The 16,092-nt window shown below is 30.5% G+C and overlaps 1 protein-coding gene across 11 annotated transcripts in view; it reads left to right on the top strand.

The window, feature by feature from the left end:
* LOC118192223 (multiple PDZ domain protein-like) overlaps nt 1-16,092 on the top strand; it is a 1,451,385-nt gene that overhangs the window by 1,396,415 nt on the left and 38,878 nt on the right. For 10 of the 11 annotated variants that reach the window (XM_085818535.1, XM_085818539.1, XM_085818542.1 and 7 more), the window contains 2 exons: nt 3,043-3,214; nt 9,406-9,740. In XM_085818535.1, the coding sequence (XP_085674661.1) occupies nt 3,043-3,214; nt 9,406-9,740 (507 nt within the window). The remainder of the gene's footprint in view (nt 1-3,042; nt 3,215-9,405; nt 9,741-16,092) is intronic. The other variant, XM_085818540.1, reaches the window with a different exon arrangement.

Below are 16,092 nucleotides of genomic sequence, written 5' to 3'. Positions count from 1 at the left end.
AGTGGTCTGAGTCATAAACTCTTATGGTCAGTGTACCTCCACTTAGGTTTCCACGATATTTTTTGATATTTAATTGCTCTTCAAAATCTTCTTTCATCTTATCCCAATCCCCCGTGAAGTCTGCTAAGACTATAGGGGGAATGTGTCCTGCTTTTTTGTTGGGTGTAATAAATTCACCTTCCTCTGCTTCCATATTGTCTTCAGGGTTTAGTTCCTCGAATTTATTTTTTTGAGCTGTTTCTTCAATTTCGGAATTTGATAGAGTTCTTTTATGAGTTTTTCTAGGGGTTATGTATCCTTCTTTATCTATTGTGGTTTTCTTTTTGATTCTAGATTTTTGACTAGCAGTAATATCAAATTGATTTGTTTCCTCTGTTGGATTATTTAGGGTTTCTTTTTGTTTCATTTCATTAATGTATAATTCTAAGATTTGTATATCCTTTCCCATAGCATTGACGTGGGCTAAGTGAACTTCAGTCGCATTTTTTTGATTAAATGAATTTTGATAAGCATGAAACTCAGAAAGCATAAGTTGCTTAAGTTTTTCTAAGTTATCGCAGGTAACTTCCAGATTTCTGTGATCACACACAGATTTGATACGGTTTTCGATCGCCTCCTTATCCATGATATGCATGAATCCTAACTTTTAACCTAATGGCAAAAAGAATAAAGGAAACATACTTATCGTGAACATCAAGAAGAGACGACAGCAACTCAGGATCAGCTTCAGTAGTGAGAGCAATGTCGTTTTCCCTTGCTTCACAAAAACAAGGAATGAGCCAGAGCGACGCGAGATACTTATACCAAAAGTAGACATGACGTCATCTCACGGCAACCAATCAGCTATCGGCACGACTCGGCTTTCCAGATGACGTAACATCAAGTTTCGTTTTTGTATCTTAATTAGGCTTAAACAGTCCGTTCTTAATAAAAACAAACATAAACTATATATAACTTATGTAAGAGTTAGAATCATTTCAATCATTTTAATTTTAAAATTATTATTGAGTTTAATAGTCATTTTATTTATTTATTTACTCTTGTTCCTCTTTGCTGACGGTCTTCGATAGGGCTCCAGCACTTCTAATTTTAGAAATTAAGCACTGGCTGGATCCACCAAATTAATATAGATAAAATATGGGGTAAATCTTTATTGCTATCCAAAATTTCACCTACTTATCAGGAAAATGTCACCTACTTAGAGAACCCAGAGATGAAAAAGATAGTTTCTGAAATGATTTGACCTTAAACTAATGCATGTAAATGTCAGCAAGTACAGGGCTAAGGAAACTACCCATAGCTAATTCTTCAATCTGGTGATAATATTTATTTTGGAAAAAAAAGTGAGTTTTACTGAAAGAGATTTTAGTAAACTATGATTTATCATCAACAATCATATCGGTGTTCCATGATGATGCATGACGATGATTAATCATCAATGTTTGAGTTGAATCACTAATCAATATTTGATATTAAGGCAAAGATTTAACATCAATGTTTGATTTCAAATCGCCATTTACTAATATTCCTGTTGAGAGAGCACCAAAATATTTTGAAACTAACCTTCAAGAATTCCATTTCACACATACTGAAATTGAGGAATTAATTTCTCTTACTTAAGTCTATTTGAGTCAAACCCACTTTGTTTTGTAAAATAAATATTATTATTTTCAAATTGAAGGAATAATTATTGGTAATCCTCTTAGTCCTGTACTTGCTGACATTTGCATGCACTATTTTGAGGTCAAATTATTTGAGAAACTTATCTTTTCATCTCTGGGTTAGCTACATAGGTGACACTTTTGTGCCATTTGATGGTAATAAAGAAGATCTATCCCATATTTTATCTATTATTAACTTGATTGATCCAACTATTCAGTTCATTTTTCAAACTGAATATGATAATACTCTTGCCTTCCTTGATATTCTTATAATCCACAACGAATTTGATTTCAGCACTGCTTATTAAAGTGAACACTTTTTTGTCTGTTTGCCTTTTTCTTGCTAAATCAAGTCACCCAACTCAGCAAAAAATGGCTTCTTTTTACTATTATGTATTTCATGCTGTCAAAGTTTGCTCTTGAGAATCTTGCTTTCTAATGAACTCAGGTATTTGATATCAGTTGCCACTGACAGAGGATTTTCACCCATGGTCATTGACAAAACCTTTAACATTTTTTTTCATCTTGCTATCCAGAAAGACATTCCTTTATTAAAAATAATATGAATAACCTTGCTGCACTTCTGTTTCATTCTTTTATCAAATGCAGATTTGCATGTATTCTGCACAAGTCATTTTATCACCTCTCAATAAAATCCATTGTTCATTTCTTAACTATTCCATTCTGACTTTAATTCATGGGAAATTTGTAGCATATCTTGCCAATGTAGTTTGAGATAAATATTGGCCAAACTAAAAGAGTGTTAAATTTTCGCATCAAAGAACACAGATCTTATGTTCAAAAAGAAAAAATAAACAAATCTTCGATAGCTAATCATAGTTGGAAATTTAAATCATAATTTTGACTTATTTTTTTTTTTTTTTTTTTGCTTCTAATGATGAGCTGTATCTGCTTGCCCTTGAAATTGATAGGCTTTGTTAAAATCCACACCAAACACAAGGTTGTTGCTTTGCCTAATTTTATGCTTATATGGAATTCATCTAAAAAACACTTTTGTTTTCTAATGTAAATGTGCTTTCTGAAATACTGTATTTTAGAAATTGAATTTACATACAAAATAACTTTAAAAATATTATCTAAAACTGTAGGTGCAATAAATTATATGTAATTGAATTTACAATATATGCAATGAACTAATATATAATTGACAATGCATGATTTTTAAAATTTCTTATTATTTTCTTAAGGCTTAAGGTTTGAAAACGTAAGTTTTATTTTCTTGCTGTTGTTAACTATTTATATGGCATATATATAACTAAAGAAAAGTTCATTAAAACTCCATGAAATTAATGCTATTTTATATACAGTTGGTATTTTTTTAAAATTCAGATGCTAATTTGTTACTTTATTTCTCTTATAGGCTGCATCTATATTAAAACAAGCTGAAGGCCTCATTACTTTAATTGTAGCAAATCCTAACAAACCATCACCTGGTTACATATATGAGGACGAAAAGAAATGTGCAGAAATCATAGCAAAAAATCCTGAAAAGAATATGACGATAAAATCTTGTGAAAAGAAAAAAGAGAAAAGTAAGGCAACTCTTCCTACCTTTAAACTCAATATTAAAAAATTAGTTTAACAATAAATTTAATTTGGTACCGTTATTTTATGACTTTAACAGTTCTGTATTGTAAAATGTCTTTCAATGTGTTTGAATATTTCTTAGTAATGAAAAAAAGTATTTTAAAATTCTTTTTTCTGTATTCTGTGATTTAGGTAAAAACAGATTTATGCTAAAACAGATAAAAACATTAAGTTTTTTATAACTGCTTCTTGTTTATCTGTAATATTAGTCACATTGTTTAATAAATATTTTTTGATAATAATATTATAACTACACAATATATTGACTGATACTTTTCTGTTATCAGGAATACACACACATACATGCATATGTGCTTATATACATGCATACATGAACACACACATTCATTCATTTCTATGCATACATTTCTATATATATTTCTATATGTACATGCATACATACATTTCTGAATCCATTTCCCATAACAGAAAAACACGTACTGACTTTAAAACATTGACAAAAAATTGTTATGCAAAGTTGTAATTAATTCATTTGCCTATATCTATTTATATCTGTTCAACACGTTTTGAAGAGGAATGATAAATTTTAAAAATACATTGCATGAATTTACATTCATTCTAAAGGTAAATGTATAAAACTTCTGTAATATAACTCTGATGGATTATTTAATTTATTAATTTATGAAGGATTCTATGCCCTATCTCACTCAAATAGTTTTCTTATGAAAGTAAGTTCAGTCAAAGGCTAAATTTTACCTATATTTAAATTAATTGTATTTTTTATGAATGTAGAATTTTTATTTCTAAATTTTGTACTTAAAAATAATAGCTGTATTTCATATGAAGTGCTAACTGTTTTAGCATTTTATACATTCAGAACTACTCTCTCTTTTAGATTTAAAAATAAACAAATAAATAAAAATGTGCAGCAGTTGTAAAATGTAAAATTTTTCATTGCTTCTATTATTAGAAAACATTTATATGTTTTCTAATAATAGAAGAATTATTCTAATAATGAAATGATTTTTAAATGAAAAAAAAATCATTTCATTATTGGAAAACATGTAAATCTTAGAAAACATATTAGAAAGATATTAGAATATTAGGATATAAATTAGAAAACAATATTAGAAATACTCAATTCAGTAATTCAGTATTAGAAAACATTTATATGTTTTCTGATGAAATGATTTTTTTCAGCTTTATTGATGTAGTTTGCTATCTAATTCGTGTAATAAAAATTTCAGCCAGAACTATAGTTCCAGTTAGGAACTTCCTCACATAGAGTTATTTTCTGAACTGATTTTCATTCCTTAAGGTAATTAGGAATCAATCTGCAAATATTAGCACCTCAAGTATGTTGATGATGATTAAAATAACATGATAATTTCAATGTGATAATAAATGCTAGTTTATATCTATTACATAAGACATGAAACCAACAAATTCAAAACAAAAACTAGCATTTCTAACGAATTCTAAACATCTAGTTTTGTTTATCATTTAAATTTTGTTGTTTTATCCTCACTATATATTTATTTTCTGCATTTGTATAATTCTGTGAAATAAATATTTCAATAGTACATTTCAAAGTTGTCCTAGTATAAAATTATATTTCTATCATGATTAATTTTGTAATATCGTCTGCCTTCTGTTTTAATTTACTGTCTACCAATAAGTGTTTGGACACCCATGCAAATATTGATATCTGTGGTCATGATAATATGTCAGGCCCTCCACCATTAAATATTATGTAGCAAACAGCATTGGCATTAGTTGCATGTAAGATGCCATTAAGTGTAGAGTTATCCGATTTTAAGAAAGTTGTAATCGTCGGGTATCTCAGAAATGGCTGATCTTTAAAGGCCATATCTAGTAAGCTGAATTACCCCAAATCAACTGTGGCCTATGTGACTCAGAAGTGGAAAGTGAGTGGTGATTGTCAGCATGTACTTTGAGTCAGCAGACCCATGAAACTAGGAGATAAGAGATCAACGTGTGCTGTTCAGAGAAATTCAGATGAACCATACCCAACCAATGGCCCACATACTCCAGTAGTTTCAACAGGCTTCCGGGAATGTTGTTTTAATGAATACCATATGTAAAGAAGCATATCTACTTGGTTTTCATGGCCATGCTACCATCCATAAGCCTTTGATCACAAAATCCAACCACACTGCTTAATTATGTGGTGCAAATCATGTCAACAGTGGACCATAGATCAGTAGAAACAGGTTCTCAGGAGCAGTGAATCAATGTTCACCCTCTATTGATCGGATGGCAGGATCTGGACATGGTGTTTGCCTGGAGAATGCCTGCTGCCAGAATGCATTGTGCCCACAGTAAAATTCAGCAGAGTTAGAATTATGGTTTGGGAGTGCTTCTCCTGGTATGGACTGGGACCTTTGGTCCAAATTCACAGTAAGCTAAATGTTAATGCCTATTTCATTATTTTAGATGCCAGTGTGCTTCCTGTATTGTGGCAGTTTTACAGGTTGGACTCATGTTACTTTCAGGACAACAATGCCAGCTGTCATGTTGCAAGGTCCACCATGTTATGGTGACATGGATTGTTATGATGACAATGGGGTTAACCGAAAGGACTGACCTGGCTAGACCCCAAATCTGAATCCTATATAGAACCTCTGGAATGAGTTGGATTGCCCAATTAAAGTGCAATAAACATCCATGTAAGGAACTTACATATCTTCCCCAAGCCATGGAAGAAAATACCAATAGCCATCATACAAGATCTTGTGGAAAGCATACCCTGGAAGGTTAAGGTTGTGATTGTCACTTGTGGAGATTCTACCAGCTGTTGAATATGTAATAGACTGTGTTTTGCTTTTTAGTCACAGGTGTCCGAATACTTATTGGTAGACAGTATATTAAAGTATTCTGTTGTTAAAAAAATATTCATTAAAAGTATACCACTGCACATTTAAGATGATAAATATTTAAATTGCAGTAAAATTTTAAGAAACATTCTGCTGCTCTATATTTCACACTTTTCTTTCTAAAGCTAGTGCTATTTTGTGGAAGTCTCAGAGTGTAAGAAAAATACTAAAATGCTTGAAATTCTTCAATATTCTTCAAGTCATATGCTTTTTATTTCTTGCAAATGCATAATTATTTTTTTCCTTCATCTAAATGACTAAATCAACTAAGCATTTGCTTGTATATATAGTGATAATATTCTTTTCTGTTTGCTGATTTTCTGATATTTTGTATAACTACAAAATCATCTTTCATTCGCATGCTTTCTGTGCAACCAGCCTCTGCTGGCAACAGCTTGCATGCTATAATGCCTTTGTGAGTATTTTATCTTTCTTTATATTTTATGTAGCTGTTTATTCTTAGAACTGCTCTAAAATCTTTAATATTTTTTGCCTATGCACAGATCAGGGAAATTACTGTAATAACTTGTTCTCATTCTTCATTATAATTTATTAACAAATAGAAGCACACACAGTATATTTACACATTTTAAAAACTGAATTTATAAATGAAACAATCATGTGACATTTTAAGAATTAAATGGTAAGAGGATATCACTTTTTACCTGCTTTTCTCTTAAACCTATATATCTCTTGAACCTATATCTCTACTTGTTACCCATGAGAAATCGTGTTAGGACAACTTTTACTCAGGATCTTTAAATTAATGTTTTTGGAGTTAAAGCAAAATTTCTATGATTTATGCATATGTTATGTCATTTTGTTATTTACTTGTAGTTATTAAAGGGTAACTTCAGTGCGATTAACTGAAAAAATTCAGATCTAAGATGTTGTAGATGCACTGTGTACAATATTGAGACTAATACCATTGCTTTACTTAAGCAGAATACAAATCTAACTTTTCATTTTGCTATTTACCCCCCCCCCACACACACACACACCAAAAAAAAAAAAAAAAAAAAAAAAAAAGATAATAATATTTTGGGAAGTACTTAAGTCAGTAAAATAAATCATAGATTATTAAAGGCAATAATACTATCTTTAATTGCTTAATAAAGGCAGATTTTTGTGCTTACTCTATACTTGTGTCGTATATTACCTAAAACAAAGTTTCTTAAACTGTGGGTTGCGACCCCCATGGGTCCACAGGGCCTGCAGCAGGGGATTGCCAAAAATTTTAGCAGTTTTGATATTTCTTTAACTTATTATAATATTTTTACACAATGTATGTTTAAATAGATAAAGATAAGACAATACAGACAAAGAAAAAAATGAAAATGTTCCGATGCATTCTTTTTATAAGATAAACATTCATTTTACTTGCCTTGCATGTGATGCTGTCATTTCATCTGTTACTTATTTAAAATTTTTACATTGTTCTATGTCTTAAAACTAGAAATTAAAATTAATGACCTAAAACTGCAATAGTACAAGTGAAAAAATTGACAGTTTTTCTCATGTGTGTGCATGTGTCAGATTTGTGCAATGCTTATGAGGTCCCCAAAATTTTCGTAAATATCATGGTGTTGTGAAAAAAATCTCAGTGATAAAAAGGGGTCGTGACAGAAATAAGTTTAAGAATCCCTGGCCGAGAATATATATGCGAGATATTGATTTGCTTATTTAGTTAACTGCAATAAGACACTGCAAATAATATTTTTCTCAAGAAAAGTACCTTTCATGAGAGACTTCTTATATATTTAAATTATAGAGTAGGAAAATCATAAAAATGCCCATATATCCAGCATGTCCTTCTGAATTTCGAATCTATATTGAAACATTGTGAATTCAGCAGTTAGGTACTTTTATCCCTATAAGTCCATGTGTAATGTGTATATTAATAATTATAATAAAGGAATATATGTAATGTGTATATTAATAATTATAAATGCAATCTTTATACAGTCAAAAGTCGTTAATCCGGACACCCATAATCCGGAATGATCTATAATCCGGGCCTCAAAGCTACAAACTTTCTGCGCATGCGTTGCGTTGACACATAAGACCTTTAGGGCTGCGAATATGCGTGTACGCATGTGCAAAATACGTTTACGAATGCACATTTAATGTATAAAGGACGGTATAACCTAAGCTAAAATTATCTAATTCAGTTAATGTTGCAGATTGCATTGTTCCTTAATCTTTGAATTGGATCCGGCTTATTATTTTTTGCATACTGTTAGAGCAATTTTATAAAAGTAAGCTGAAACTTTCGATTATGTCAAATAAAATTTCTGATATGTATTTACTAATATGTAAAGGATCTACAAAGTGAAAGTATTTTTCGAAGTCCATTAAACAAAAAGTGGAATTGCTGCAAAAAATGGATAAAGGCATATCCTTTGTTTATCTAACCATTCCAAAATCTGTTTATCAATTTCACACTGCTCTGCGGTGGGGGGGGGGATGTCGCAGCGTGCAATGAATTGGAAGTTGATCTGTCAGCACTATCCTTATCTTCAGGGCAGATGTTTTTATTTTATTTGGCTTATAATTCCTTACTAAATGTAGTATTTCATCTCGATATACTCCGTCTTTGATATGATTTAAATCATCCTCGTCATTATAATTCGCTTCTGATAGCGAAGATAGTGACACGGAATTTATTGAAAATGAAAAAATTTTGATTGACAAATTAGTCGGTATTCTCGACACAGCAATTATAGGACTTGAACAGCGGAACTTTGTAACTGAACAAGAAATTATGTCTGTTTATAAAATTAAAGAGAAAGTATTATCACATAAAAAATGAAGCAACCTAAACAACTTACATTGAAGGAAATGTTTAATAAAGTAAACAAATAAATATTAAGTTTTTTTTTTTTTTGTAATTTTTGTTCTTTATTTCATAAATTACGGTTTCATATTTTTAATTTTATAATTTCTGCATGCCATCTTACCATATTTAAACTGATTATCTATAATCCGGAAAAATCGATAATCCGGAATCGCCGAAGTCCCGACGAGTCCGGATTAACAACTTTTGACTGTATTGCTAATAGCGAAGAGCTTTAAATTTCACATAATTTTTACCTCAATCATTAGCTGTGCTTTATATCATTTCAAAACTGTGTCAGGGATTAGTGTTATATTATCATGAATTTTACATTTAACACAGCAAAATTTAAATATGTCCTTTTTATTAATGCTTTAAAATAATCCAATCGTATTTAGTCTTTAATTAAGCATGCTATTTATATTTAATTTATTTGTTTCAGGTCCTCCACCTCTGCTACCTCCCAAACCCATACATCTTATGGGCAAACCAGCTCCTAGCAATGCAATAAGTTCCACCATAACCTCAAATGCAGTAACAAATTCTGTTTCATCTGTAACACCCACCACAGTAACTGTTAATGAGACATCATCATTATCCGTTGCTAAAACTGAAGATGCCAATGGCAACAATACTTTATCTTTTCAAGAGGACAGTGAGCCACCACTCGACCCCAAGAAATGTGATATCAGACCTGGGAGAGAAACACTGATTGAAATTACGAAGGATAGAATTGGTCTTGGCCTTAGCATTGTTGGAGGTTCCGACACACCTCTTGTGAGTAGTATATTTCTGTGACCTGTATTTCTTTTTCTGGTTGAGAAATAGTTGATCGTGAATTTTAGAGCAATAATAAAAAAACATATTACATGCATTGAACCATAACTGCTGTTTTATCCAGTAAATAGTACTTTTTTTTATTTCCAAAGACAATGAATTTCACATTGATTATCATGAGCAAGAGCATTTAAGGAGTAACTTGTGTGACCTATTTTGCTCAGAATTACCATGTAAACAAGAAACTATTGAAACTAAGTAATGCGTCTGTTACCAGCTAATGGTTTATTTGCATGCTCAAAAATTGGATTATTTTATATATATTTAGCATGATATCCTAATTTCTACTTAAAACTTCAACTGCAAAAAATATCATTACTTTAAGTAATTTTTTTTTTCCTTTAAACAACGTTTTATTGATACATATATACATATTTCAGAAGGTATAACAATAAGTAAAAATCAGTAAATAAATATGAAATGGTTTTTAATAACTGTCATTGAAAGCATGCATTACTTATTAAATTCCATTTAATACTTTCATGAATATCAATGACTAATGCATGATTGTAAATATTTAAAGATTTACTGTACCAAATTAAGTGTTCTTTGCACTTCAAATTAAGTCTTCACTTCAATATGTGGGGCATCTAATAGATATATTCGCCCACATATAAATAGGTAGATTAGTCAGCTTTTATTTTAGTATCTGTGAAGATAGAAATATCTAGATATTTTCATAAAAACATATATATATATATATATATATATACAGTCAAAAGTCGTTAATTTGGACACCCATAATCCGGAACACATGCGCATAGGCGTTTACGCTTGCGCGTAAACCTTTACGGCTGTGAATATACGTGTGCGCATGCGTGTTTAATGTATAACGGACGGTATAAGCTAAGCTAAAATTATCTAATTCAGTTAATGTTGCAGATTGCGTTGTTCCTTAAACTTCAAATTGGATCCTGCTTATTATTTTTTGCAGACTGTTAAAGCAATTTTATAAAAGTAAGTTTGAACTTTCGATTATGTCAAATAGAATTTCTGATATGTATTTACTAATATGTAAAGGATCTACAAAGTGAAAGTATGTTTCGAAGTCCATTAAACAAAAAGTGGAATTGCTGCAAAAAATGGATAAAGGCATATCCTTTGTTTATCTAACCATTCCAAAATCTGTTTATCAATTTCATGCTGCTCTGCGGCGAGGGGGGGGGATGTCGCGGCGTGCAATGAATTGGAAGTTGATCTGTCAGCGCTATCCTTATCTTCAGGGCAGATGTTTTTATTTTATTTGGCTTATAATTATTTACTAAATGTAGTATTTCATCTCGATGCACTCGGTCTTTGATATGATTTAAATCAAGTTCCTCGTCATTATAATTCACTTCGGATAGTAAAGAAAGTGACACAGAGGTTATTGAAAGTGAAAAAATTTCGATTGACAAATTAGTCGATATTCTTGACACAGCAATTATAGGACTTGAACAGCGGAATTTTGTAACTGAAGAAGAAATTATGTCTGTTTATAGAATTAAAGAGAAAGTATTAGCACATAAAACGAAGCAACTTACATTGGAAGAAATGTTTAATAAAGTAAACAAATAAATATTAAGCTTTTTTTTGTAAATTTTGATAACCTTTAGATCATAATTGCTCTTTATTTCATAAATTACAGTTTCATATTTTTCATTTTATAATTTCTGCATGCCATCTTACCAGATTTAAACTGATGATCTATAATCCGGAAAAATCAATAATCCGGAATCGCCGAAGTCCCGACGAGTCCGGATTAACGATTTTTGAATGTATATACATATATATACATATATATATATATGATTTGCCTTTGTTATGGAAAAATATGCACAATGAAAATTTATGTATTAGCATACTAAGACTGTTTTTTTTTTTTTTTTCTTCCTGTGTGTTATTGATTGCCAAAATAAGGCATGCATATAAAAGAAAAGAATTATTATGCAAAAGTTATAAGTCATTTTTCAAAAAGCTTTCTGAAGTTTTCCATATTATTACATTTTCTTAAGCAAAGATTTTCCAGAATTGTGGTTTTTATCTGTAAGCTAAATGAATAGTTACAGTGGGTTTATATAATTTGTTTTACAGAGAAAGAGAAATTATTAAAAAAGAATTAACTATATTTTATTTTGCTTGTGATCTGGTCACTTTCTTTTATTTCATTCTTGTTTATTAGCTATTAATTCTCATGCTTTAGTTAAGCTTTTCAATGAAAGCAGTTTCCTCAATCTTTGTTATGAATCCTTATTTTTTGGGGGGGGGAGTTGCAATACTATTGCTGATTGTTAATTTTTTAATTACAGGCATAGGATATGTTTATTTGTGAAATATAGGTATATGATGTCTGTCTGTATCTGCATATAAGCACATACACACATGTATAGACACACACAAATATATAAATTCATGAACTGTTCAGAAAAATTTCATCTTCTATAAGGCATTGGTTGACACACACATATATATAAATTAATAAGCTGTTCAGAAAAATTTCATCTTCTATGAGCCGTTGATTGCTTCATTATCAAGGTGACAAAGTAAAATGTAGTTAATTATGAACATAAAGCATTAAGAATGAAAATTTGATAGGAAAGGTAGGTCAAACATGAAGCATATTACTTTATATCAAACATATTCACCTTAAACAAAAGTAACTTTGTGCATATACATGATACTGATTAGTAAACATGAGGCACATACCTCTATGTCATGTCTATAAATGAGCTGAAAGGATACCCATAAAACATGGTGCCACCTTGATTAGACTAAAAAAATTAAAAGACAATATCATTTCATTTAGTAATACCTCATGTCTTGCTGTGTGTTTTTCTAAAATGAAAGTGCATCATCTTATTTCAACACAAAGATTATGCAGAATCACAATCTGTTTCCTGTAACTAATAAACTATTATGTTGTTTATGCTAGGATCTCTGTTCTTTACCCAAGACTAGCACTTGCTATTTTGCCATTTAGTATAATCCCTATGAGTCCTAAATTCTGCTGCCTGGTGCCTCTGTAAATTCAAAAAATTTTGCTACCTATAAATTTTGTGGATGAGTACTTCATTAAATCCGAAGATTTTTGCCTTTCCTAAATTCTGCTGCCTAGTGTGTCTGCATTGGATGCACTGTATTTTCTCTTAGTTGAAGCTAATTATGTAAATCATGTAAAAATCATAATAGTCAGCTTGAGCTTAGAGATAATTGATAATAAGCAATAACTAGAGATTATATCGGATGTTTATTAGAGGTCTAGCATAAGGTTAATGATTATGCCATTATCTGATGATCTTCTAATATCATATGGTGTAAGCAATTGTCTTCCCAGTCCTTTACTAGTAGAAAATCCCAGATCAAATTATTCATGGCAATAATTTATTTTTAACTCACCAGATGTCCAGCTCAGATTTTATATGTGGTTCACACTGTATAATGAAAATTCAACAAAAGATTGAAATGTATGGCATATTAAATTTGAAAATAAGATTTGGTTAAACGATTTTTAGTGACTGTGAATGTTTTGTTAAATGAACTGAACTTTGGCTGTAAGGCCATAAGCAACTAATAAGTGTTATGTTTTGAAGAAAGTGTTTGAAGTTAAAATACTGCCATGGCTATCTCACATTAAGAGCGACAGCTTTATTCATTGTAAAATTCATTTTGGGTAAATTTATGTGAAAAACAAACAATATGTGGCTTTATGCCACATACTTTCAAAATTTACCTTTTAAAATTTCTAAAAACATCAGTTACTTTTCACTGTATTTTTTGCTTTACATTCAGTTTACACGTTCAGTTCAACTTACTTGTAAGCTTTCAAATACAATGCACAGATATGCATTGTTAAAAAAAATCATTTTAAGTGGAATTTTATAAATTGTGTCTACTAAATTTCAGTGCTTTACAAGCATTCTTGGTCTGGTACTTGCATATTAACACAAACCACTTTGGCACAATTTGGCAATTTTTTACATACAAAAAGGTAAAAGTTACTAATTAGGTGCAAGTTGGTGGTTTTCATGAATTTGTTTTAGAAAAATTCCCAAACTATCACTATTTATCAGTTGTCAACGCAGGAAAATAAAATGTACTTTAGCAATTTAGAATAGAAATTTTAATTATTACATGATACATTAAAAAAATAAAACACTTATATCCTTCACCAAATCTTTCTGTAATTTCTTCTTCCTAAGTACACAGCAATTTGTTTTTGCTTTAAAAAAAGTCAGAGACTCAGTATTGTGCCACCATAGCAGTACTGCCCATTTACCAAACACGTATGTATCCTCATTGTTCCCTTTATGTATTTTACAGAAAAATTCTCTGTTTCTCAGAAATTTTATTGCATTTTCTTCCATTTGTCACAAAGAAACAGAATCTAATTTTATCAGACATAATATGCTTATATTGTAGTTGTTAATTAATACTAAATTCTGTGCCCAACTCATGGTATATTTTTGTTGGGTTTCGTAGCCTGCCACACATCTTTATCATGAATGGAATTCAGAAAGTTAGACAGCCATGAGTTAATTTTAAAATTAGACGAGAACACTAAATTTTCTTAGATTTTAATCTATGCAAATCTGAAGTATTTTTTATTTGGTAGGGAATGGCAGAAAGGCTAATTTTACATTTTGGCTAATTTCACAGAAGTTAACTGTTGATTCAGTATACATGAAAGCCTCTTCTAGGATTACTTTATTCATGGAGATTCTAAAAGGCAAATTTAACTCCTTTTTCGTCAGTTCTTTGATTTAAAAATAATGCAGTACAAAATCTGAAAACCAGACATCCAATACTCAGAATGATCTAAAATTCGAACCTCCAGATCACAAAAACCCATGTGTGTATGCTTTGCACTTGTACATTTAATATATTTTTATAACAAAATATGTGAAGAATCCTGATTTTTAATTTCCCTTTAGCACTAAATAAAATACCTCCATACTGAATAAACAATCATTTATTAACATAAATCTGTATGATAATGATTTGGCTCTTACTTTTCTCTTCTCATGCATCTTAAACCACAAATTCTACATTGAAGCATCATTGATTTTATACATACTGAATAATTTATTTCCCTGACACTAACTGGGTGCATCATTATTTATTAGTATTTGTTTTCATCGCTCCATAACTGTCGAAACATGGTAGCTTGAGTAATGACTCATGTAGTGATGTCTGTACATTTTGTTTTTTCAAATACTATTTATTAAATGGCAAAGATTATGGTAACTTTTTAGCTAACTGCGTTGTAGAATGCTATGTGTTGATGAGAAGAAATTTAAGAGATTTTTTCCCCATGAAAGTTTGTAAATGATACTGACAGGTGAAAATATTACATTTAGAGCTGTTTGAACTGAATATAACTGATTTATTAATCAGATAAGCCCCAGATCGTTGCCACAGCAGAATTTAGGAAAGACAAAATTTATAGAACTTAAAGAAGCACAACAAAATTCAGAGGTGGCAAATCTTTAGAATTTAGGGGTGCACTAAGATGCAAAATTTAGGGATGGAAAAATTTTTAGAATTTAAGGAGGTGCTTGCCAGCAGAATTTGGTACCCATACAAACTGCACTGGGGAACAAAGTGTCTAGTCCTTTCCCTGGATATGCCTCAAGTATATGTGGGAATTTATTTATTTTGGGCTTAGATAAACTTTAAAAATGAGCAGGGAATAAGATTAAGTATAATAAATAACTAAGCTAAAAATTATTCATTTTTTACCTCATAAATGTGCGATAGAAACGAGACAAAATTTAGTAGAACAATGTATTTAGTCACCAATCTCTTAATACATCACGCTGTATAACGGACAATTACTAAGCTTTATGGTGATAGCTGCAAATTTGAAGGTTTTGAAATATCAGCAACTTTGAAATATCGGCAAAAGTTAAATTTTCCAGTTAATGTAAAATTTCACCTTTTGTAAAGAAATGTGGAGAAGTGATAATAATATAATAGAACACTGATATAACAGAAGTTTTCCATTGTAATGATAAAGCCCAATCATTAGTCAACTAATGGATGGCGAAATCCTTTAATTTCTACATGTCATCATACAAAACTGATGATCTAATATCCGGAATTGCCGAACTCCCAATTAATCTGAATCTCGGACTTTGTACTGTATATGTTTAACAATCAGTATAACCTTCTAATATCATGCTAACACTGCATTAGTATTAGAGGATATTCTTGGTTGTAGTTTTTCATGGTAGGATGTAGGACTTTGTACTGTGTATTTTTAACAATCAGTATAACCTTCTAATATCATGCTAACACTGCATTAGTATTAGAG

This window comes from Stegodyphus dumicola, chromosome 6, assembly GCF_044657685.1.
Source record: "Stegodyphus dumicola isolate Sdum_Otavi_A_Nest chromosome 6, ASM4465768v1".
In the NCBI taxonomy this organism is placed as follows: domain Eukaryota; kingdom Metazoa; phylum Arthropoda; class Arachnida; order Araneae; family Eresidae; genus Stegodyphus; species Stegodyphus dumicola.
The sequence above is the reverse complement of the archived record's forward strand: the minus strand, read 5'-3'. Positions and strand labels throughout refer to the sequence as shown.